At 46.6% G+C, this 23,422-nt stretch overlaps 3 protein-coding genes and 1 long non-coding RNA gene across 6 annotated transcripts; 2 read left to right on the top strand and 2 right to left on the bottom strand.

Annotated features, from left to right (window-relative positions):
* Window positions 1-386: 386 nt before the first annotated feature.
* On the top strand, window positions 387-1,687 carry Ier3 (immediate early response 3). The gene is made up of 2 exons (XM_046427674.2): window positions 387-648; window positions 759-1,687. The coding sequence occupies exons 1-2, from the start codon at window positions 436-438 to the stop codon at window positions 1,017-1,019; spliced, it is 474 nt and encodes a 157-aa protein (XP_046283630.1). The 5' UTR covers window positions 387-435; the 3' UTR covers window positions 1,020-1,687.
* On the bottom strand, window positions 1,326-2,080 carry LOC124081485 (uncharacterized). Its single transcript, XR_006848053.2, has 2 exons — window positions 1,819-2,080; window positions 1,326-1,656 (listed from the first exon to the last, which is right to left on the bottom strand). It is a non-coding gene; the product is annotated as an uncharacterized LOC124081485 (long non-coding RNA).
* Window positions 2,081-2,136: 56 nt separating this feature from the next.
* Flot1 (flotillin 1) lies at window positions 2,137-16,029 on the top strand. Of its 3 annotated transcripts, XM_046427631.2 has the most exons (13): window positions 2,138-2,302; window positions 2,605-2,661; window positions 2,936-3,011; window positions 3,097-3,187; window positions 3,472-3,615; window positions 3,739-3,858; window positions 3,946-4,041; window positions 4,423-4,575; window positions 13,586-13,767; window positions 14,041-14,086; window positions 14,213-14,350; window positions 14,579-14,743; window positions 15,742-16,029. In XM_046427631.2, exons 2-13 carry the CDS (start codon window positions 2,619-2,621, stop codon window positions 15,769-15,771), a joined length of 1,284 nt encoding a protein of 427 aa, XP_046283587.1. In that variant the 5' UTR covers window positions 2,138-2,302; window positions 2,605-2,618; the 3' UTR covers window positions 15,772-16,029. The 3 variants fall into 3 exon arrangements, with proteins under 3 accessions (XP_058429689.1, XP_046283587.1, XP_046283588.1); XM_058573706.1 differs by lacking the exon at window positions 3,472-3,615 and having other exon boundaries at window positions 2,137-2,302; XM_046427632.2 differs by lacking the exon at window positions 2,138-2,302 and having other exon boundaries at window positions 2,589-2,661.
* A 1,620-nt stretch (window positions 16,030-17,649) lies between these two features.
* On the bottom strand, window positions 17,650-22,409 carry Tubb (tubulin beta class I). Its single transcript, XM_046427630.2, has 4 exons — window positions 22,173-22,409; window positions 20,641-20,749; window positions 19,947-20,057; window positions 17,650-19,681 (listed from the first exon to the last, which is right to left on the bottom strand). Exons 1-4 carry the CDS (start codon window positions 22,227-22,229, stop codon window positions 18,624-18,626), a joined length of 1,335 nt encoding a protein of 444 aa, XP_046283586.1. The 5' UTR covers window positions 22,230-22,409; the 3' UTR covers window positions 17,650-18,623.
* Window positions 22,410-23,422: the final 1,013 nt, after the last annotated feature.

The following is a 23,422-nucleotide window of genomic DNA, read 5'->3' as shown; positions in this document are numbered from 1 at the left end:
TCCACATGCCCTTGGTGTGTGAATGTGTGTTCTAACTGCGGTTCCTTGACCTTGAAGGGTCAGTATTGTTGCATAATGGCCATATCTCCTTTTCTAAGACCCCCAGCCTCCCCACGATGGTGGCTGAATCATCTTCTAAACCGTAGTGGGCCATGCTCCAGCTGCCACAATGCCCCAACATGTGTCTGCCCCCTGGGATTTCACCCACCAGCATTCACGACTCGCACGCACAGCGTGCACTCGGGCACCTAGAGATGCACAGTCCAAGTCTCCACCCACTCCCTTTGCTTAATTGTTGGAATTTCCAGCCCGGCTCCAGCCAAATGCTCCCCTGCTGCGAGAGGAGGAGTTACAAGAACCCGCCCAATTCTCTGTGTACTTAAACAGCTCTGCCTGGCGGTAGGTCAGCTCTTAGCTAAACTCTCCTCAGCACTGATGTGTCACTCTCGAAGCTCGCTCCCCACCATGACCGGCCTGAGGGCCCCGTCGTCCCCCGCCCCCTCCACCGGCCCGGGACTCCGGCGGGGCTCCGGCCCTGAGATCTTCACCTTCGATCCTCTCCCGGAGAGGACGGTAGCCTCGGCCACACGCCTTGGCGCCTCTCGGGGGCACCGTAAGCGCAGCCGCAGGGTCCTTTATCCTCGAGTGGTGAGTGTCTCGAAATTGGGGAGGCCGGGGGACACGCCGCCCTGGTGCCCTGGGGAACTACTGGACTCCGAGACCTTGACTGATCTGTCCACTTTTTTGTCTCTCCTAAGGTCCGGCGTCAATTGCCAACCGAGGAACCTAACCTTGCCAAAAGGTTCCTCTTTATTCTTCTCGCCATCATCTTCTGCCAGATCCTAATGGCTGAAGAGGGTGTGTCGGCACCCCTGACGCAGGAGGACGTCCCCAGCTCCGCGTCCCCTGTGCCCATCCCTGCTCCCCCAGTCCTCGAGCACCTGAATCTGACTTCGGACCCCTCGGACTACTATCTGGACGTAAGCACCTTTCTCCAGCAACACCCAGCTGCCTTCTAACAAAGAACCTGAAAAACCCAAGAAACACCAGGCGTATCTGGTGCCCGAGAGTGTATCCCAAACTGGGACTTTCAAGGCAACTAGAACTCAGAACACTACAGCCAAGACCAGGCCGACCGATGATTGGGGCGAGACCGGAGACAGACCCGTCCAGGCTAAGCCCAGTGGGGAAGGAGAGCGGCGTTAATTTATTTGTCACTACGCCTAATTAATATTTATATGTATTTATGTATGTCCTCCTAGGTGATGGAGGGATGTATGTAATATTTATTTTAACTTATGCAAGGGTGCGAGATATGCTTCCCCTGCTGTAAATGCAGATCTTTTGGTATTTATTGAGCCTTGTGAGATTGGTGGAGGGAGGGCTCCTAGAACTGAGGCAGAGTGGGAAAAGGTAGTGGAAGGGACGGGTGGGATGACGCCCGAACTGGGAATCGGGCATGGCGGTGGGTCGTAGGTTTAGAGGATGATACTCCGTTCTCCAGCACCTCAACTCTACCGGTCTATGTCTGAGATTTAGGCAGACCGTTGGGAATAAAGTCTCAGGCCTTCAATCTCGAAGTTTCCCCTTACGGACAGCGGGGTTGGACGTCTATGGGCTGTCAGGAGGCGGCAGCCGGAGGTCGCCCAGTATGTTCTGTGAACAAAATAAACTTGATTTACTGAAAGCAGTCCTCCGAGTGTATCTTTGTCCGCGGCGAGTCCCCATTACCCATCTTCACGCCCCAATGACTGGCGGGAGGAACTGTGGCCACATCGCCAGTCTGTACCTCTCCCCGGGCCACGAAACCCATTTTACCCGGAGTCACGGGACGGATCCGGCCTCCGAATGCAGTCGTATGTGGCTCATCCTGCGGTTTTACCAGTTAGTCCGCGGCAAACCCGAGATGTGGCAACCTTTCTTACTTAGGAAAGCCTGCGGCCCGCGCCGCGGGGCGGATCGTGGAGGGCCTAGGCGGGGCCCTGGGCTCTGGCAGATGACCGGGCAGCGGCCAGTGAGCCCCACCCGGGGCTCGACTGGCAGCCCGGGGGAGCTGGCGGGCTGCAGACCCAAGCGGGGCCTGCCGGGAAAGGGGCGGAACAATCGCGCGGGGCCGAGGGGTTGGTCCGCGGCGGGGGCGGGGTCGCGTCTGCCGCAGCAACAGGGCGCGGCCGGTTTGGGGGCGCGCGTGTGGGCCCAGCTTCCAGTAAGGCGGGACCGCCGCGTTCCTGCTGGTCTCCCAGCTCTGCACGCCCCTGCCCTTCCGGAGACCCCAGCCCCGCCGCCTCCCGCTTCCGGGAAGGTGAGTGGGGGAGGCGAGATGAAGCCTGGGGCTGCAGAGGATGTGCCTGGTGGGGAAAGGTCTGGGGCCCTCAGGCGCGGGAGGGCTTCATCTGATAAAGGGGAAAGGGCGTGCACGCGTAGGAAAGGGTCCTTGGGAATCTTAGGAATTTCACAGAGAAGAGACTTACCGGACCTCTGAGCACCGAAGGAATTGAGCGGTAGCGGGTGCAGACTGGGTGGGTCTGTCGGAAGGGAAAGGGTTCCCTCCCTTGGCCGCCACAGCGCTCCTTTCCCATCTGCAAAAGCTTCTTCTTCCTCCAGCTCCGGTTTGAACCATGTTTTTCACTTGTGGCCCAAATGAGGCGATGGTGGTCTCGGGTAAGTATTCTCTTTCCCACAAGTGAACCCCAAACCCCTATAAGTCTGGTCTCTGCCCCTTCCTCCCCCTACCAGCTCCCGACCCCAGACCCCAAGCTTCTGCCCTCTCATGACCTCCAGCTACCTGCTTGAGTTAGGAACTCCCAACTCCAAGGCCCAGGCTGCCTTCCCCAAAAGCTCCCATATCCTCTCCCGTGGGCTGTTCCTACCCTCAAGTTCTTCATTCTAACACATCCTAGTTGTATCGTGGCTGCATAATGCCTTCACCTTGCAGGTTTCTGCCGAAGCCCCCCAGTCATGGTGGCTGGAGGAAGAGTCTTTGTACTGCCTTGCATTCAGCAAATTCAGAGGTAAGTAGGAAGAGAACCAAGGAAGGGGAACCTCAGTTTTCACTCTACTCTTTGTCTTACTGTCGACCCCTTCTTTTTCCCATAGGATTTCTCTCAACACACTGACCCTCAATGTCAAGAGTGAAAAGGTTTATACTCGCCATGGGGTCCCCATCTCAGTCACGGGCATTGCCCAGGTGAGGCTTTCAAAGCCTTTCCCCACCAAAGTCCACTTCCCAGTCTCTCTGTCCCACACATTAAGAATTTTCTGACCATGGCCTTCTCAATATCTGCCTCAAAAAAAAAAAAATGTCTCTGCTATTGTCCTACTACAGCCACCCCAAGGCACTTGGCTCCTCCTCCTCTTTCTCCCTGAGATAGAAGAAACTGCACTTAGAGGCTTCCCCTTCCCTCCCTACTTCTTCCTTGGCTTCATGATACCTAATGACACCCCGCCCCCCCATCCCTACTCTGGCTGCAGGTGAAAATACAGGGGCAGAACAAGGAAATGTTGGCGGCTGCCTGCCAGATGTTCCTGGGGAAGACAGAGGCTGAGATTGCTCACATTGCCCTGGAGACGCTGGAGGGTCACCAGAGGGCTATAATGGCCCACATGACTGTGGAGGTGGGCTTGGGGACAAGGAAACATCCAGTAGAGATGCCATACTGAATGGAGCCTAAGGACTCAGCTAATCTGTGAGACATGGTGGATCTGAGAGCTTAAATTCCTACCATTCTTTTGTCTTAGGAGATCTATAAGGACAGACAGAAATTCTCAGAGCAAGTTTTCAAAGTAGCCTCCTCAGACCTGGTCAACATGGGCATCAGCGTTGTTAGCTACACTCTGAAGGACATTCACGATGACCAGGTGAAACTAGGCAGCTATTCCTTCCCTACTTCCTTGCTCCCATCTCAAAACCTCGTGACAACTCTGGTTTCTGCACCTCTCCCATAGGACTATTTGCACTCTTTGGGGAAGGCTCGAACAGCACAAGTCCAAAAAGATGCCCGAATTGGGGAAGCAGAAGCCAAGAGAGATGCTGGGATCCGGGTGAGAGAGATGGGAGTTGCTCTGTCACCATAGGCTTATAGGACACACAGTGAAAAATGGGTAGAAGGGGCAGAGCTAATGAGACTATAGTACTGGGTTGGCAGGAAGCTAGGTGTGGCTGTGTATTCATGCCGGTAACCCCACCTATGCTGGGAGACTGAGGCAAGAGGATCAAAAAAAAAAAAAAGTTGGGGGTTGTAAACCAGTGGCAGAGGACTTGCCTAGCATGCATGGCCCTGTTTGAGAATTGTAAGAAGTGAGTTAGCAGGGGAAAAAACGAGGCCTGGGATAAAGGCAGTGAAGCCTGGTGAGGGGCAGGCTCTCATCCATGGCCTTCCTCATTCTGCCCTGACTTTTCCTACCTGATCTGTGTTTGGACAGGAGGCTAAAGCCAAGCAAGAAAAGGTTTCTGCTCAGTACCTGAGTGAGATCGAGATGGCCAAGGCACAGAGGGACTATGAACTGAAGAAGGCTGCATATGACATTGAGGTCAATACTCGCCGAGCACAAGCTGACCTGGCCTATCAGCTTCAGGTGAGAGCTGCCACACTAAGCAGATGGCCAAGCTGCTTATTGCCCCCTCCTACTTCCTCCTGTGCTCTCCATTCCAGCACACCACTATTTATCATTCTAACTTTGATCTTATTCTGGATCTCCTTTTCTGATCTACCTCCCCCCACGTGAAGAGAGACTCAAAATACTCAAACTTGAGCTGAAAAGCAAAGGAAAGGCATGAAAGGATGTGAGCCAGATAAAAGATGCAGCCCATGCACCACTTGCCAGGCTGTACACTGTGGCATGGGTCTGCATCCACAGAGAGGAAGTCACCTTTTTCTGATTTGTACAAGAGCACACAATAGGCTAATAGCAGCCCTGATGATCAAGACAGAGTATGAGGAAGGAAAACATGGACATAGACATTGAATCCTGAAAAATGATCTATGGGCATCCCTTAATATTGCAAGGAGGTATAACTGATTCCTGTTATTCATGGATCCCATATCTGAAAATTTGCCTATTCACTAAAATTTGTTAGTAACCCCAAAATCAGTACTTGCAGCACTTTCATGGTCATTGGCCTATATTGAGCAGAGTAGTGCAAAATCCTAGTTGCCTGATGCATAGCTTGCAGACAAGGTCAAACAAGAAGATGCTCTGCCTTCTTGTTTCAGCTTTCACACCATAAACAGAGTCATTTTCATGGCATATTTACTGCCACACTTTTTGCATTTTTTTGTGCTTTTTGTTGGTGATCTTGCTTTTCAAATGGCCCCTGGGGCTGGGAATGTTGCTCAGTGTTGATTGCTTGCCTAATATGCATTAATCTCTAGATTCTTCAGCATCACAAAAATAAATAAATAATAAAATCATAGGCCAGGCATGGTGGTACATGCTTGTAATCCCAGTGGGTTGGGAAGCTGAGGAAGGAAGATCGAAAGGATGAGGTCAGCCTCACCAATTTAGTGAGGCCCTAAGCAACTTAATGAGACTCTGTCTCAAAATAAAAAAGTTGTGGGTATGGCTTAGTGATTAAGTGCCCCTGGGTTCAATGCTGGTACCCCAAACATAGTGCTGAATTGCTATCTGGAATCTCTTAACACGAGAGGCTCTGATGTGCCTTATAGGAAAAATATATGTTACATAAGCTTTGTTCAGGCATGAATTGACATACTGTTAGACATGAAGTCTGTGTTACTGAACCAACTAAATAATATATAAAGTGTCTTTAAACAGAAACACATAAAACAAGCTTATGTATTGATTGGTTGATAAAAATGTTATGATTAGCCAGGCACAGTGGCACACACCTATAATCCCAGCAATTTAGGAGACTAAGGCAGGAAGACTGCAAATTCAGGACCAGCCTGGGCAACTTAGTAAGACCCTAAGCAGTTTAGTAAGATTCTGTTACAAAGTAAAAAACAAAAAATGACCCTTGGTTCAGTCCCTATTACCAAAAAAATAAGTTTTGATCAGAGGCTCACAGGAATCTGACCCATATTTCTCCTAGGAACAAAATAAGTATTAGCTAATTCAGTGTTCATGGCTATTTTACAAAACCAAACTAGGGTAAGTAATAAGAGTCAACGTTACCTTTGAGACTTTATCTGAAGGATAGCTACATTGTGAATTTTGTTTTTGCCAAGACTTGGTACTAGCTGAAAGTAAGTTGAGGTACAAAACATCTTTAATTATGATGTAGAATTTCAGCATGGTTTGACAGATTATTGGCAGTACCATACTGCTTTATTACTCAAAGTACAGTCCATCTAGAAGCAGCAGGAACACTGAGAAGGTTAGTGGAAATATAAAATCTCAGGCTCCAGTCTAGACTGACTAAATCAGAATCGGTATTTTTAACAAAATCCCAAGGTGATTTGCATGTACATTGGAGTTTGAAAAATATCACATAATAAAAACACTAGCTTACGGTGAGACTGTGGATATGATTCTTTTTTTTTTTTTTTTTTTCTTCCTGGATTGAACCCAGGGGTGCTCTTTCAATGAGCTACATTCCCAGCCCTTTTTTCCACCTCCTGGGTTTCTGAGATTATAGGTGTATACCACCAGGCCTGGCTGGTAAGATTTTTGTATTAGTCTCCTTTCTGTTACTATAAGAAAATATTTGAGATAATAAACTATGAAGAGAAAAGATTTATTTTAGCTCACAGTTTTGGAGGTTTCAGTCCATGATTGGGCTTGTAGCAAGGTACCATCGTGGAGGGAGTGTGTTGTGGAGCAAAACCATTCACCTCATGGCCATGACATAATGGCCCACAAGGCCCCAACTCCTAAAGGTTTACCACCTCTCAGAAGTATCACCCTGGGACCAAGCCTTTAGCACTTAGGCCTTTGGAGGACACTTATCCAAACCATTACAGTTCCTAACCTTTTAAAAAGGCTTTCCTTGTCTATAAATCCAGGCATGCTGGATGGGCTCCGTTTAACTCTTATCAGTTTCTTATGTGCCAGACACTGTGCTAGGTACTCACAAAGTAAATATTCATTTAGCAAACAACCTATTTAGTGTCTATATGTGACAGATTTCTATATAGGGGAAGGGGAATACTGGGGATTTAATCCAGAGGCGCTTTACCACTGAGCTACATCCCCAGTCTTTTATATTTTTTGTTTTGAGAAAGGGTCTCACTGAGTTGCCCAGGATCTTGCCAAATTGCTGAAGCAGGCCTCAAACTTGTGATCCTCCTGCCTCAGCCTCCTGAATCACTGGGATTACAGGCATGTACCACTGTGCCCAGGATAGAGATTATTTTGAAAATGAGGATGAATGTATGAATAAGACAGAAAAGATTCTCATTCTCAGGAAGCTTGGGTTATAACAGAGGAAACTACTAATAAACAAATACATGACCTTCTCAGGCTATAATTATTTGGGTCCCCCTCCCCATTTCTTTTTGCAGTGCTAGGAATCAAACCCAGGATCTTATGCATGCTAAGTTCTACCACAAAGCTACATCCCCAGTCCTTATAGTTATCTTACCTAAGTGCTGTGAAGGAAATAAACAGGGTAATGTGAAAACTGTAGGGAAGACTATATCAAGTTAGGGGTGGACAGAGAAAGTGTCTATGAGGAGGTGATATTTGAGATAAAACCTGAAAATAAGAAAGAGGTATCTAAGCGAGGAGTTTTAGGTCTAGAACATTCTAGGTTAGTTCTGATTAAATAGATATGTGACGGCTCAGCGGCACATGCCTATAACCCCGATACTCAGAAATCTGAGGCAGGAGGATCCAGAGTTCAAGGCCAGCCTGAGCAATTTAGCAAGATCCTGACTCAAGAAATAAAAAAGATTGGGGATATGGCTCAGTGAGAGAGCGCCCCTGTGTTCAAGCCCAGTACTGCAAAAAATAGTCTTGTAGCCATACACAATGGCACATGCCTGTAATCCCAGCTACCTGGAAGACTGAGGCAGGAAGGTAGCAAGTTTGAGGTCAGCCATGGCAACTTAAAGAGACCCTCTCTCAAAATAAAAAGGAACTTGGAATGTAGCTCAGTGATAGAGTGCTTTTCTAGCATGGATGAAGCCCTGGGTTTACTTATATATAGTACTACCAAAACAAAACCAATCGTGTCCTAATGACTAGGTAAAGGGACCAATAAGTACAAAGACCCTGAGCTTGAGCTTGGTATGTCTGAGGAACAGAAGATACCTGATCTGATGTGGTTGATATTCTGAGTGTGAGAAGAAGAAGCAGGCAGGACCCGAAACAGACATAGGATTTGGATTGAGACAGAAGATAATTCAAAGCACAATGGAAAAAGCTATTAGAGAACATTACTCAGGGAGACGCTATGGTCTAGTTCACTTTGCAGCGGGTGGGGGTGTGGTGTTTGTGTGTGTTTGTTTTGCTAATCTACATCCCCAGCTGTTTACGTTTATATTTTTTAAGGATCAGTCCTATTGCCTTGCAGAGAATGAATTATCGAAAGAAAAAGACAAGGTGGGTTGGCATGCTTGTAGTGCCAGCTACTTGGGAGGCTGAGGCAAAAGGATCACTTTGAGGGCAGCCTGAGCAACAGAGCAAGATCCCATCTTTAAAAAGAAAGAGGGAGGCTGGGGCTGGAGCTCAGCAGTAGAGTGCTCGCCTGGCACGTGCTGGGTTTGATCCTCACCTCCACATAAAAATAAATAAATAAAATAAAGATATTGTGTCCAACTACAACTAAAAAATGTTGAGAGAGAGAGGGGGAGAGGGAGGGAGAGGGAGAGGAAGCAGGAGATGAATTGGAATCTTTTTCAAAGATGGTGGTGAATGCCTATGATCCCAGCCACTAGGGAGTCTGAAGCAGAGGATCACAATTTTGAGGCCAGCCTCAGCAACTTAATTAGAACCCTGTCTCAAAATTAAAAATGAAAAGGTTGGGCTGGGGCTGTAGCTCAGTGACAGAGTGCTTGCCTAGCATGTCTGAGGCACTGGGTTCCATCCGTAGCACTGCATAAAAAACTAAACAAACAAAGACATGCTGTCTATCTACAATTATAAAAATTTTCTTTTTTTTTTTTTTAAATGAAAAGGCTGGGGCTGGGGTTGTGGCCCAGTGGTAGAGTTCTCACCTAGCATGCAGGAGACACTGGGTTTGATCCTCAGCACCACATAAAAATAAAATAAAGATATTGTGTCCACCTAAAACTAAAAAATAAATTTAAAAAAAATGAAAAGGGATGTAGGTCAGTGGTAAAGGACTCTCTGGGTTCATTCGTCAGTACCAAAAAAAAAAAAAAAAGATGAGTTGAGCAAATGCAGCTAAATTATACTTTCTAAAAATTTCACCAAAACAGAGTGATTTGTTTTTTTTTTTTGTTTTTTTTTAAAGGTATAGATGAGGGCTGGGATTGTAGCTCAGTGATAGAGCGCTTGCCTTGCATACATGAGGCCCTGGGTTCAATCCTCAGCACCACATAAAAATAAATAAATAAAATAAAGATATTGTGCCCAACTACAACTAAAAAATAAAATATTAAGAAAAAAAAAAAGGTATAGATGGAGAAAATAGGAACAGACACCACAGCATTGTTTTGAAAGCTGGAGATCAGTGGTAGTTTACCAAGCTGGTCTGAGACTGCTGAGCTTGACATCTACAGGGAGGAAGACAATGAAGGATCTAAGGCTCAGGAGCTAGCAGCACCAGGTGCCCTTGGAGCTATAATAAATGCTGGTGAAATAGGAGGAATAGGAGAAAAGTAACTTAGGACTAGTGCCCTTTGCTGGCCTCCTACTCTAGGTAATGGCTTCTTCCCTGCCCCAGCAGCATTTATTGTTAGAAGAAAGTAAAGCAAGGGGATGTGATGAAGGCTGTCCTGGCACAGGTGAGGGCTAGACTACTTTACCAATAAGAGGGGCATGAGGGACTAGGGTTGTGGCTCAGCGGTAGAGCACTCACCTCACACATGCAAGGCCCTGGGTTCCATCCTCAGCACCACATATAAATAAATAAAGTTTAAAAAAATAAGAGGGGCATGAAATGATGGTTAACCTTTTGAATGCTAAGTGCTGGCAGCCAGCCCCTTCAACCCCATACAACTCCCAAAGCTCCATCTTCCAAAAAAGAGATGGGAACACTGCTCTGGGAAACATGACCAATTCAAGAAGAAAGACTTCAAGGTCCTGAATTGGAGACTTCTCTAGTACATGGTCTGCTCAGATCACCCCAAAGGGGAAAAAGAAAAAAAAAAAAAGTCAAAGTCAACAAGGCTCACCCATGCACTCAGAGCCTCTTTTCAGTGTTTAGACACTCTTTACCCAGAAGAGACAACTAGGAATTACCTGATCAATGAGGATGTCCTCCATTGTGGAAGACAAAAGAGCAAAAATTATTTGAAGGATGTGTAATATCCAGAGAGAAGAAGGTTTGAAAGAATAGCTGCTTAATGGCAGAGCATGTGCTTATTAGCATGTGTGAGGCTTGGGTTCAATTCTCAGCACCAAAACAAAGACAAAAACAAAATGTCTTCTGTGAGATAAGAGGAGAGCCCAGGGTCAGGAAATCAGGACATAGAACAGAAAACAAACAAAAAAGAGCACATAGAAACTAATAAGGTGGCAAAAATTAAAAAAAAAAAAAAAACAGAAGAAAATTCTAGTAAACTTCCCAAAGGAAAGAAACAGTTGGAACTATTAGTAAGGATAAAAATATTACAGACCAGTCCAGGAGCTTCAGCAGAACAAAGAAAATAGGAAATCACCAATGGATTAATTCAGAAATGTATATTTGCACTGAAGGGCAGAACTCCTTTTATTTAGGCAGATTTGGTAAGAAATGGTCCACCCAGCCAGTGTGGTGGCCCATACCTGTAATCCCAGCAGCTCAGGAGGCTGAGATAGGAGGATCCTGAGTTCAAAGCCAGCTTCAGCAATAGAAAGGCACTTAGGTACTCTGTGAGTCCCTGTCTCTAAATAAAATACAAAATAGGGCTGGGGTGTGGCTCAGTGGTTGAGTGCCCCTGAGTTCAATCCCTGGTACCAAAAAAAAAAAAAAAAGAAAGAAAAAGAAGTTGTCCACCAAATGTCTGACACAATGAATGAAACATATGTATATCAAAATAATCAATATGAAAGAACACTTATGTCAGAGAGAGGGAGAGAGCTAAAAGCTTCCAGAGAAAAAGAACAGATCTCAAACAAAGGGCTAGGCAGCAAAAAACAAAAAACCCAGCACAGTAGCCCACATTTAGAATTCCAGGGACTTGGGAGACTAATGCAAGATCGAAAATTTAAGACCAGCTTCGTCAATTTAGTGAAACCCTCAGCAACTTATCAAGACCCTGTCTCAGAATAAATAAAAAGAGAGATATAGCTCAGTGGCAGAGCACCCCTGGGTTCAATCCCCAGTGACAAAAATAATAAAACCTTACAGTAACAAAAATGACTTAAATTTTCTTAAGATGGAAGACAGTGGAGCAGTGCCTTCAAAATTCTGATGGAAAATTTGTTCCAACATAGAAACTGTTCTCAGCTTAATTGTTCAAATAGAAGGGTAAAATAAAATACTCAGAGAAGTAAGATCTGTAAATAAAATTTTTGTCTTCATATTCTGAAGGAGCTACTGGAGGTTCAGTTGCACCAAAATGTGGGCAGAAATAAGGAAAGGTTTTGGGGGGGGAGTTGGTGACAGGATACAGGGACTCCAGTATAGGAGACAGGTGATCCTGCACACTGGTGTAGAGGGCAACCAGTCCAGTTTGGAATAGTTTTGAAAATTAAGGGTCAAAGACAATACCAGACACCGTATCCAGAATTAAGAGCTGGGTCCAAAAGAAAGCAAATGAGTTGGGCACGGTGGTGCAGGCCTGTAATCCCAGTGGCTCAGGAGGCTGAGGCAGGAAGATCCCGAGTACAAAGCCAGCCTCAGCAACTTATCAAGGTACTTAGCAACTCAGTGAGACCTGTCTCTAAATAAAATATACAAAAGGGTTGGGGAGCTGGGGATGTGGCTCAGTGGTTGAGCACCTTTGGGTTCACTCCTCAATACCAAAAAAAAAAAAGAAGAAGAAGACTAAGAAAGCAAATGAACCATCACTAGTACTGATGAGACCTATAGGTCTGATGGTTTGTGGCTGAGCTTGAGTAATAGAACTATGGAGAAGGGTATTCTTTTCCTGGTACTTCTCTTCATCAACATCTTGGCAAGAGCCTTTTGATCCCTGTGCACTACAGGAATAAGAAAAATCTGCTTAAATAAGAGGAATTCTGTATATACACACACAGTCTTCTGGGTATGGTGGCACATACTTGTAATCCTAGCTGCTTTGGGAGGCCAAGGCAGGAGGATTGCAAGTTTGAAGCCAGCCTCAGCAACTTAGACCCTGTCTCAAAATAATTCCCACCCCCAGTACTGAGGATTGAATCCAGGGTCTTGCATTTGCTAAGTGTTTGACCACTGATCTACACCCCAAGCACCAAATTTAAAAAAAAAAAAAAAAATAGAATGGGCTGGGATATAGCTCAGTGGTAGAGAATTTGTTTAGCATGCACAAGACCCTGGGTTCAAGCCTCATTATGGAGATGGGAGGGCTGGTCACAGTGGTTGCTTCCTAGGTAGTTTGGGGAAAGAGATGAGAGGAAGCATTACTTCATATCATCTACTTTTTTCTTTTGAACTTGTGCCGTATGTTAAAAATAAAAATGAAAACCATTTTTATCCAAGATATCCACCGACTTGGCAAAAAAAAAAAAAAAGTCAGCAGTCTGTTGCATTAGTTGGGGCTGGAGTTGATGGTGGCCCACACAAAATTAAGGCAGCAAAGATGGAGAGAGGCAAGGCTGGGGTTGTAGCTCAGTGGTAGAGTTCTTGCTTAGCATGTGTGAGGCACTGGGTTCAATTCTCAGCACTGCATTTAAATAAAATAAAGGGTCATGGACAACTAAAAAAAGTATGGAAAAAAAAAAGATGGAGAGAGGTGAATGGATTTGAATGAAAATGTGAAGGTAGAAGATCACCAAGTGCTCAGCATCCTCAAGGTATTTGTACTGTAGAAGGAGACAGTGGTGCAACAGATTAATATGTAAGCTTCTCTGAGGGACACTTAACCCCCTGCTTGAGGGAGAAGAGGGAGCAGGTCCTGGCCCCACCTAGCTCTGAAGCTAAATCTTCAGATCCCTTTTTTTTTTTTTTTTCTTTTAGTACTGGGAATTGAACTCAGGGATGCACTACCACAGAGCCACATCCACAGCCCTTTATTTTTTTATTTTGAGACGGCATCTCACTAAGTTGCTGAGGCTAGGCTGGAACTTGTAATCCTCCTGCTTCAGCCTCCTAAGTGCTGGGTTTACAGTCATGCGATCTCTAATTGGCTAGATCCCTCATCTTTTTTCCTGGATCTGAAGAAGAGCATGAGGCTGCCCCAGGGCCCTGCCTTGGATCAGTATGGGAAGAGACTCCACTGAGCAATGCTGAGCAGACTGGGAACCGATTTCATGGACCTAATCCTATTTTGATACTTCATCCTGGTGCCCTGGTCTCTGGTTCCTCCCGGATACATGGCTTTTTAGCTCTGACTTTGAGGGGCCCCCTTATACCCAGGTGGCCAAGACTAAGCAGCAGATCGAGGAGCAGCGGGTGCAGGTGCAGGTGGTGGAGCGGGCCCAGCAGGTGGCGGTGCAGGAGCAAGAGATCGCACGCCGAGAGAAGGAGCTGGAGGCCCGCGTGAGAAAGCCGGCGGAGGCTGAGCGCTACAAGCTGGAGCGGCTCGCCGAGGCGGAGAAGTAAATGCTCCCTCATTGGTTCCTTTTTTTTTTTTTAAGTTGTAGATGGACACAATATTGTTATTTATTTATTTTTTAATATGGTGCTGAGGATTGAACCCCGTGCCTCACACAGTCCCAGCCCTCCTTGGTTCCCTTTTGACTCTTCTGCCAAGCTTACCTGCCGAGGGAGAGCTGAAGCCTTCCCCACCCGGACTCCTAAGGAGCTTGGTTTGGGGTGGGGGGTGTCTCACCCCTCCTCCGCTCCTCCCTCCACTTCCTTTCTGTCCCTAGGTCCCAGCTGATTATGCAGGCAGAGGCAGAAGCCGAATCTGTTCGGGTGAGTTAGGATGTGGCTCCTTGCTGGCTTATGGATGAGTGGTTTGTGGGTTCCTGCATGGCCTTGGGTTTCTTGTTCTTAATTAGTCCCATTAATTCCATTACAAGTATTCTGTACCTTGGTCAGATGCGCGGGGAAGCCGAAGCCTTTGCCATAGGGGCCCGAGCCCGTGCAGAGGCTGAGCAGATGGCCAAGAAGGCAGAAGCGTTCCAGCTGTACCAGGAGGCTGCCCAGCTGGACATGCTGCTAGAGAAACTGCCCCAGGTCTGGGGGTAGTATGGGCTCTGGGAGAGAATTCACAAGCAGGGATTGAGGGGTGAGGTGAAATGAGGAGGTTGGGGAGAACCAAGCTAGGGGCCATTAAATTAGGAGTGGGAATTAAAAGCCAGAGAGCAAAGTGAGAAAGCATGAAATAGAATAAGGGTCTTTAAGTTGTTTGATGAGAGATGAGGCCAGATCATGGGCACTCACAAGGCTTGTCTTACCCACCAGGTGGCAGAGGAAATCAGTGGTCCCTTGACCTCAGCCAATAAGATTACACTGGTGTCCAGTGGAAGTGGGACCATGGGGGCAGCCAAAGTGACTGGGGAGGTACTGGACATCCTAAGCCGCCTGCCAGAGAGTGTGGAGAGACTCACGGGTGTCAGCATCTCCCAGGTGAGGGTCTCTGGGGTGAAGAATTTCTGAGTTTCTGTGTCATGTGATAGAGTAGGCCTAGTATTTCACCAGCACCCAGGACACCTGGGAATCCAGATATTAACTGCTTTCTGTGTGTCAGACACACTGATACGCTTCTACCTAGATGGGTTTTTTTTGTTTGTTTGTTTTGTTTTAAACTACTTTTAGGGTATGTAGTATTTTTACAAAGTGAAGAACACTACTTCTGACATGTAAAGTAACAGCCCACTCATAGCTGGTGAAGCTGGGCCTGTGTTATTGTTTCATTAATACAGGGAAGTAGTTGCAGCCTGTTGATAATGAATTAATTCCAAGCCATAATTATCACTGTTTTCCTTGGTGCCTCAGTTTACTCATCCATGGATTATGGAAGAGGTCAGATAACAGGCCCTGGAACACTGTTTTTGTGTGAATTCTGGCCCAATGCCTGCTAGCTTAATCCCTCTGATTCTGTATCCTTACCTTAAAAACGAGTTAATAATAGAAACTACCCTGTTGAATTGTTAAGAAGGAGCTGGATGGATAGCTGCATGGTAAGCGAGCCCAGCACTCACAAGACCCTGGAGCCTACACCACCCCCACTCCACTCCCCCCGCCAAAAAAAAAAAAAAAAAAAAAAAACTTTGAACTGTTCAAGAAATACTTTCAGTGATCAGAACCATGCCTGGCACATAGTAAGCATTGTTTGTTAAATAAAAAGTATGTGTACAGATGAAAGCATTGGATCATACCAGTGACTTTCAAGCTGGGTTCCTTGGAGCCTTCATGAGGTCTACAGTACAAGATAAAGGGCCAAGGGTAGTTCTACCCTCTTCAGTGACATTTTATACATGGGTCTGAATGACTTTGCTTGGCAGTGCACTACAGAAAGATTCTTGGACTTACGTGTCCTCCCTACAGCCCATTTATCTGAGTGGGGGCCTGGGAGATCAGGGTACCTGGTTTGCAAGTGCCATCAATTCTTGTCTTTTTGCCAGGTGAACCACAAACCTTTGCGAACAGCCTGAACCCTCAGCCCCTGCCTGTACCCAGCCTCCAAGTTGCCTGAATGGTTCTGATGCATGCATCCCAGCTGATCTTTTGACAGTGGGGTTCCCTACATCTTGCCAATAGCCTGTGCCTTGCCTTGAAGGGGGTTGCTCCCCTTCCCAAATTCAGTCTGCCATGACTCTCAGTACCCCAGAGGTCCCCTGCCAGCCTTTGATGATCCCACTCCACCCCATCCCAACTTATTTAACTTCCTTAAATAAAATTGTCTGAGCCTATTGTCTAGAACTTGTTCCTGACAAAGACTGAGGAATGGTCTTGGAGGTTCTTATCAAATAAATGCTTAGTTAAATATGAACGATTAATAGAACCAGTTCAAAATGGATGCTAGAATGTAGCTTGCTCCCTTGCATTTAATAGCTTTCCAGACTGGAAGAAAACAAAGTTGTTTGTATACTATTAAGAGTTGTAGTTAATTTCTTCCCCAACATGTTGGTTGTAGCCAGAAAAGCACACTAAGGATCTGGGCATGGTGAGTGCACACCTGTAATTCTAGCAGCTTTGGAGGCTGAGACAGGATCACAAATTCAATGTCAGCCTCAGTAATTTAGCAAGGCTGTAAGCAACTGAGACCCTGTCTAAAATTTAAAAGGAGCTCAGGGGTAAATTGCTCCTGGTACCAAAATCCCCAGTACCAAAAGGGGTGGGGGAGGACTGGGAATGAAGTTCAGTGGTAAAGTGATCCTAGGTTCAATCATTGTAATAATTGCTTTAGGGACAGGGGTTTTCGCTCAATAGGTAGAGTGCTTGCCTGCCATACACAAGGCCCTGGTTTCAATCCCTAGTACCATACACACACAAAAAAATTGCTTTACTTCTTAAATCTACTTCTTAGAATTACTGAAATTATGGCTGAGGAAAATAAAACAGCCCTTGCTGTGTCTCCAAAGGGGATTAGTTTCAGGATCACCCCCTGCCCTAATACCAAAATTCATGGATGCTAAATTCCTTATACAAAAATGCAATATTTGCATGTAACACACATATCCTCATGCATACTTTAAATCTTGATTACTAGTAATATCTAATGCTATGTGAATGGGTCTGGGGAATGTGGCTCAAGTGGTAACGCACTCGCCTAGCATGCGTGAGGCACTGGGTTTGATTCTCAGTACCACATAAAAATATTGTGTCCACCTAAAACTAAAAATTTTTTTAAAAAGTGAATGTTATGTAAAGAGCTCATCTTGGGGCTGGGGGCTTGGCTCAAGAGGTAGAGCACTCACCTAGCATGCATGAGGCACTGGGTTCCATCCCCAGCACCACATAAAAATAAAGGTATTGTGTCCACCTATAACTACAAATATACATATTTTTTCCCTTTAAAGAGTTGATCTATATTGCTTAGGGGAAAGACAAGAAAAAGTCTTATATTTGATATTTTCAATCTGAGGTTGTTGAATCTGGGCTAAAGAGCTGCTAGGATAGCTTCTTTTAGTTGTGGGTGGACAGTGTATTTCATTTTTATGTAGTGCTGGGGATTTAATCCAGTGCCTCACACATGCTAGGCAAACACTATCACTGAGCCACCACCCCAGCCCCTATAGGGTAGATTTTTAAGACTAGTTTATATATTCAGAAGCATTATTAGATGGCAGTCTCCCTTAGGTGTATTCCTTGCTTTATCCCCAGGGGCCTTAAGACAGGCCATTTTTCCCTTGAATATGTATCTGCTTTCATAAGTAAACCTCTAATGCTTTGGGTCTGGGGTGGGGAGAGGACAGGAAACAAAGGCAATTAAATGTGATATTCTCATCAGTTTAAGGAGAGCAGAATGTAACTAACTTTGGACTCCATTCCTCCACTGGCAATCTTCCCTAAATGAGCACACATCTGGCAACTTTCTTTTTTCCAATTCCCATTTATTTTTGGCTCTTGGGGCAATGTCATCTTTTCAATATGAAAAAAAGCAGCAAGTTCAACACAAATTAGAAATCTGAAGTGTAGGATAGGACAAAATCAACAGTAGGAAGGAAAAAGCAATAGCAAAAGAAATGAGATGTTCTTTAAAAAAGGGTTTTGTTGCCCCTCCTCTGGAAGAGTACTATCACATTTAGGTGGTAGTACATAACTTTCCACATATCAGACATATTACTCTTTGGAGGGGGGTAAAAAGGTGGGGGTCGGGGAGGACAATTCTGGAAGCTTAGGGACCAAGGCTGGCCTTCTCCTTTTTGAAATGCACTGAGAGAGGTAAAGCAGAAAGAGGAAGGATTCACACCTCTCAGAGTGGGGCAGATTCCTCTAAAGGAAGAGCACAACATGGACAGCTGAGAGGGAAGCTGCAAATGGAAATAATACTGTTAACACCTCTCCTGAAGCTGAGAGATGGAGCATGGAAGTGCCTAAATGACTGTAAAAGCATAGATTCCCCTCTTTAAAAAACTGTCCTAAAATGAAAAATCCCATCCCCATCACAAGTGATTTCTACCTGCTGCTACCTTCTACCTCGTACTATTTTGCCTTAGGATGGTGGCCACTAAAAGCACCTGGCTAGTTCTAAATGGGATCTGGACAAGAACCAGCTTCTTGGGAGAATCATTTTGGAAACAGAAGATATTAAATGGACAGATGTGAAAAGTAGGTACCAGAAAGAAATGCAGGGTAATCCAGAATGGAAGAAATTTAAGTTTGCCAGAGTGGAAAGAGGAGACATTCAAGAAACAAATATTTATTGAGCGCCTAATATGGGTCAGGCACTGTTCTGCATGCCTCCCAAAAGGAAAAAGAAAAGGCAGTTAACACAAATTCTGAAGAAAGGGGCAGCGGAAGGCTGGGGAACTGAGAAGCCTGAGGTGATGGGGGAGCCGCCTTAGGCCTCCTCTTCAGCCTCCTCACCGAAATCCTCTTCCTCTTCTGCGGTGGCATCCTGGTACTGCTGGTACTCGGAGACAAGGTCATTCATGTTGCTCTCAGCCTCGGTGAACTCCATCTCGTCCATACCTTCACCTGTGTACCAGTGGAGGAAGGCCTTTCGGCGGAACATGGCAGTGAACTGCTCTGAGATGCGCTTGAAGAGCTCCTGGATGGCTGTGCTGTTGCCAATGAAGGTAACTGCCATCTTGAGGCCACGAGGTGGGATGTCACAGACAGCTGTCTTGACATTGTTGGGGATCCATTCCACGAAGTAGCTGCTATTCTTGTTCTGCACATTCAGCATCTGCTCATCTACCTCCTTCATGGACATCCGTCCACGGAAGACTGCAGCCACGGTGAGGTACCGACCATGGCGGGGGTCACAGGCAGCCATCATATTCTTCGCATCAAAGACCTGCTGGGTGAGTTCAGGCACAGTGAGGGCCCGATACTGCTGGCTTCCACGGCTGGTAAGAGGGGCAAAGCCAGGCATGAAGAAGTGGAGACGTGGGAAGGGCACCATGTTGACTGCCAACTTGCGGAGGTCAGCATTGAGCTGGCCAGGGAAGCGGAGGCAGGTAGTGACACCGCTCATGGTGGCTGAGACGAGGTGGTTCAGGTCTCCGTAGGTTGGTGTGGTCAGCTTGAGGGTACGGAAGCAGATGTCATAAAGGGCCTCGTTGTCAATGCAGTAGGTCTCATCAGTGTTCTCTACCAACTGATGGACGGAGAGGGTGGCATTGTAGGGCTCAACCACAGTATCAGACACTTTGGGTGAGGGTACTACACTGAAGGTGTTCATGATTCGGTCAGGATACTCTTCCCGGATCTTGCTAATGAGCAGGGTGCCCATTCCGGAGCCTGTGCCCCCTCCCAGTGAGTGGGTCAGCTGGAAGCCCTGCAGGCAGTCACAGCTCTCTGCCTCCTTCCGCACCACATCCAGGACTGAGTCAACCAGCTCAGCCCCTTCTGTATAGTGACCCTTGGCCCAGTTGTTACCTGCCCCAGACTGACCTGTAATGGGTTAAAGAGAAAGCTTAATTAATTATTTAAGGTTTGGAATGTACATGTTTCTACCTTTCAACTTTTAGGAAAATTCCCTTAGAGGTAGCTCCTTTCTCTTTCACCTGTGATATATTTTCATAATATCCCAAATAGTCATTTGCCTCCACCCTCCATTTCAGATTTCCTGTAACTCTCCAGTGCAATAATCATCTAACTTTTGCTATTTCTTGCACCTAAATAAAAGAATATCACTAATAACATCTGCATAACTCACCAAAAACAAAGTTGTCTGGTCTGAAGATCTGGCCAAAAGGACCTGAGCGAACAGAGTCCATAGTCCCGGGTTCTAGATCCACCAGGATAGCACGAGGAACATATTTGCCACCTAGAGAGAATCAGGTAGATGTTTGAGAGCTGGCAGTGGGGAAGGTTAAGCAATTGCTGTTAGGAAACAGCCTCATATTTAAATTTGTCATGCCAAGCCCAGCCACCAGGTGGCAGCAGAGCTAGTCTTTGGCCCCTTTATGGTGGGTGTCTAAAGAGGAAAATGATGGATTCATCCAAAGGGGACAATGGGCCCCCAAGAAAGGAAACAGCGGAAACACTGGCTCATGTCTGTAATCCCAGCTGCTTGGGAGACGGAGCCTACGCTGCTCTCACTAGTTAGAGAGCAGCTTAGGACAACTTAGGTAAGACAGTGTCTCAAAATACAATTAAAAAATAGCTGGGCGTGGTGGCACACGCCTTTAAACTCAGAGGCTTGGGAGGCGAGAAAGGAGGATTTCAAATTTAAAGCCAGCCTCAGCAATTTAGCGAGATCTTACCTCAAAAATAAAACATTAAGCGCCCCTGGGTCCAATCCCTGGTACCATAAATTTATTAAACTAATGTAAAAAGAACGAATAGAAAGAGATCCTGTAGAAGTGTTAAAGAAACAAAACCCGACTTTCCTGGGCTCCTGCCCTCACCTGTGGCTTCATTGTAATACACGGAGATGCGGTCCAGCTGCAGGTCACTGTCCCCATGGTAGGTACCAGTGGGATCGATGCCGTGTTCATCACTGATCACCTCCCAGAACTGCCAAGGAAAAGCAATGAGCCCTAAGTAGTGCAAAACCCACGCAAATATGCCTCTTCACGGGATCTACATTCCAGATGGGTTAGTGGTAAGCCCTGTTCTAAGGCTTGGCATTCCGTTATCTGCCTGCCACACCTTTGCCCTAGACACTTGCACATTCAGGAAAGTGGTAGCTTTCGTTGCTCGGGATGTTAAGATGATATGCTGCTGGAAGGCCTGGCGTTCGCTAACGTGGGAGTGAACGCATGGAAGGGCTATCCGTTCCCCTTGTAGGAACCGCCCCTGCATGCCGTACTAAAAGGGCCGTGTCTGAGCCACTTAGGGCTTTTGCAGTCGACCACCCCCTCCCTCCACGTGATGGCAGCGCAAGCGCACTTAAAGAATCCGACAAAAGGAGATGTAGCGCGCGGGCGGGGCTCAAGGCAAATTCCGCGCGCTTAGGGGCGGGACTGCGCTCCAGCTAGCGCGTCCCCGCCGGCGGGCAGGGCTGCATTGTCCCCGTGCTCCAGGGGCGCCTGGGCCCCGCCCCCCACAGGACCCCGCCCTTCGGCTACAACGTAGCAGCCGCACTTCCTCCTGCCCCTCCCCCGCTACACTGTAACCGCGCGCAAAAAAAAAAAAAAAAGAAAGAAAAAGAAAAAAAAAATCCCCTAAGGCCTCGGAATTTTATTCTCTGGCCAGTTTTTTTCCCTCCCCCCCCCAACTTGCTTTATTCTTTCTCCAATATTTGGTACAGAGGGAATTACTTAATAGAAGCACCCCTTCCACCTTCTCTAAGAATGTGTTGACGCCCTAAAAGGTCTTAGAGGCAATGAAAGTTAAAGGAAGCCCCTATATATATTATTCTCCATCCACATAAAAAGACGGGAACGCCCCTCGGGTATCGCAGAAACACCGAGGTCTCCGATCCTTTGTGAAGGTTGCGCGTAGTGTAGCCCACCCTGGTGCAGTGTTCCCCACCTTTGCACTGGGACTTTCGGCAGCTGCCCGCCCAGCCTCAACCCTTCCCCCGCCAGTTTTGCTCTACAAATCCCCGCCAAGCGGGGGGAGGCGGGATCCACATGGGGAAAACCTCGCCTCGCTTTGTCTCGGACCGTTTCCGCATCACTCCTCCCTGGTCCTTGGACCGTTAGAAAAATCTCCTTTAAGAAAACCCTTACAGATCCTGGGTCTTCCAGGCCCCCAAACCTGAAAGGTCCTTTTAGTAGCACTCCCCCAAAAATGTGCCTGCCAAAATAAATTGCCCATCTTTTCAAAATCAAATGCTACTACTACAAATGTATCCTTACAAGTAAAAAACTTTTGGAAGGCAAAGCTTGGTTAAGGATGGAGAGTGCAAATGATCCCATAACCATCCTTCGTAAATTAATCGGGATTTTTCTTCTAAGAAATATAATTAAAAGGAGAGGCTTAAAATTCTTACCTTGGCACCGATCTGGTTGCCACACTGACCGGCCTGGATGTGCACGATTTCCCTCATGGCTAGAATTTATTTTAATTTATTTTTGCTCGCCTCAATGTATGCTCGGGACAAGGAAATATGTAATTCGTTTTCTGTGCTGGTCGCGAGCTGAAAGAAGGAACGTGCCCGGGAGGATGGAGCAGCGAGATCCGAACGCGACGGCAGGAAGATTCTGAGAGGCAGAAGAGCAGGGAGGGCGAAGGAGGGAAGGCGGGCAAGGCGGGGCGCGCGTGCGCCAGGGATGGGAGGCGGGAGAACGGCACCCGCTGGGCGGCGGGGAGACAAAGCCTTCTCCAGCCTGCCGCTGATTAGTCGATGCTGATCATGTACCAAACGGCCATTGGTTTCTACGCCAGTGCACTAGCGCAGTTCTCTCTGGGAGTCGTAGTCCTCTATTGTTGTCCACGCTGCAAAATGAAGTTACGAATGGGTGGGTACTTGGTATTTTGCTTTTTGTGGTTTTCTTATTTTTTTAATGAAAAATGACCTTGCACAAGATTCTTTCTATGTCAGAGGTTTTTGTGGGGTTTTTTTGTTTGTGAAAAAATGAAATCGTTCTTGGTATGTGGGAGTCTGGGGTTCCAGGAGCTAGGAGGTGGGGTAGGCACGCCCTGAAAGCTGCCCACTGCGGTAGCTCTCGGGGAGACAGGACTGCTTAGCTCAGCGAAAACTGGAAGAACTGTGGTACCCTCTTATGCTACATACATCTAGTCCTTTGGTGACCTTAGGCATAAACTTCAGTAAAAACCCCGTTCCCCCAGACACCTCACAGGAATAAGGAAGGGATTATCCTCCTCTTTCTTTGGGACTTTTGAGTAAGAAGGCAAAGCTTGGTTAAGGATGGAGAGTGCAAATGATCCCATAACCATCCTTCGTAATTAATCTTAAAAAAGAAAAAAAATTGTAGCAAGTGCTTTTCAGAATAGAGAGGTTGTCTGGAAGGAATGTTGAAAGAATAAATTGAATAGTTTAGTGAAGCTGAGATCTGGGATTTGTGGAGCTAGAAATCTCTCTTGGTCCATGAGGGGATCAGGGCCTTAAGGTAGAGTTTGAGGACACCTTGGTCATCTTGTCAAAAGGGAACTATGGGGTGAGGTTGCTGATAGAATTTCAGTGTCTTCCCAGCCTGCCTTTATTAGACTCTGAGATGAAGTCAGTAATTTTTCAGTTTTCTAATTTCAGTGACTAGGTGTGGCTATTGCAAAGCCTCA

The sequence above is a fragment of the Marmota monax genome, unplaced genomic scaffold (genome assembly GCF_021218885.2).
Source record: "Marmota monax isolate L192 unplaced genomic scaffold, Marmota_monax_Labrador192_F-V1.1 WCK01_AAM20220418_F8-fsc00426, whole genome shotgun sequence".
In the NCBI taxonomy this organism is placed as follows: domain Eukaryota; kingdom Metazoa; phylum Chordata; class Mammalia; order Rodentia; family Sciuridae; genus Marmota; species Marmota monax.
Note: the sequence above shows the minus strand (reverse complement) of the source record. Positions and strands in the feature narration are given on the sequence as shown.

Excerpts from the sequence above, each read along its gene's own strand:
- Tubb (XM_046427630.2), bottom strand. The coding sequence starts at position 22,229 with ATGAGGGAAATCGTGCACATCCAGGCCGGTCAGTGTGGCAACCAGATC. Across the intron at positions 20,750-22,172 it reads GCAACCAGATCGGTGCCAAG|TTCTGGGAGGTGATCAGTGA; the intron begins GTAAGAATTTTA and ends TTTCCTTGGCAG. Across the intron at positions 20,058-20,640 it reads GTATTACAATGAAGCCACAG|GTGGCAAATATGTTCCTCGT; the intron begins GTGAGGGCAGGA and ends GATTCTCTCTAG.
- Ier3 (XM_046427674.2), top strand. The coding sequence starts at position 436 with ATGTGTCACTCTCGAAGCTCGCTCCCCACCATGACCGGCCTGAGGGCC. Across the intron at positions 649-758 it reads GGGTCCTTTATCCTCGAGTG|GTCCGGCGTCAATTGCCAAC; the intron begins GTGAGTGTCTCG and ends GTCTCTCCTAAG.
- Flot1 (XM_046427631.2), top strand. The coding sequence starts at position 2,619 with ATGTTTTTCACTTGTGGCCCAAATGAGGCGATGGTGGTCTCGG. Across the intron at positions 2,662-2,935 it reads TGAGGCGATGGTGGTCTCGG|GTTTCTGCCGAAGCCCCCCA; the intron begins GTAAGTATTCTC and ends TTCACCTTGCAG. Across the intron at positions 4,576-13,585 it reads ACCTGGCCTATCAGCTTCAG|GTGGCCAAGACTAAGCAGCA; the intron begins GTGAGAGCTGCC and ends CCTTATACCCAG.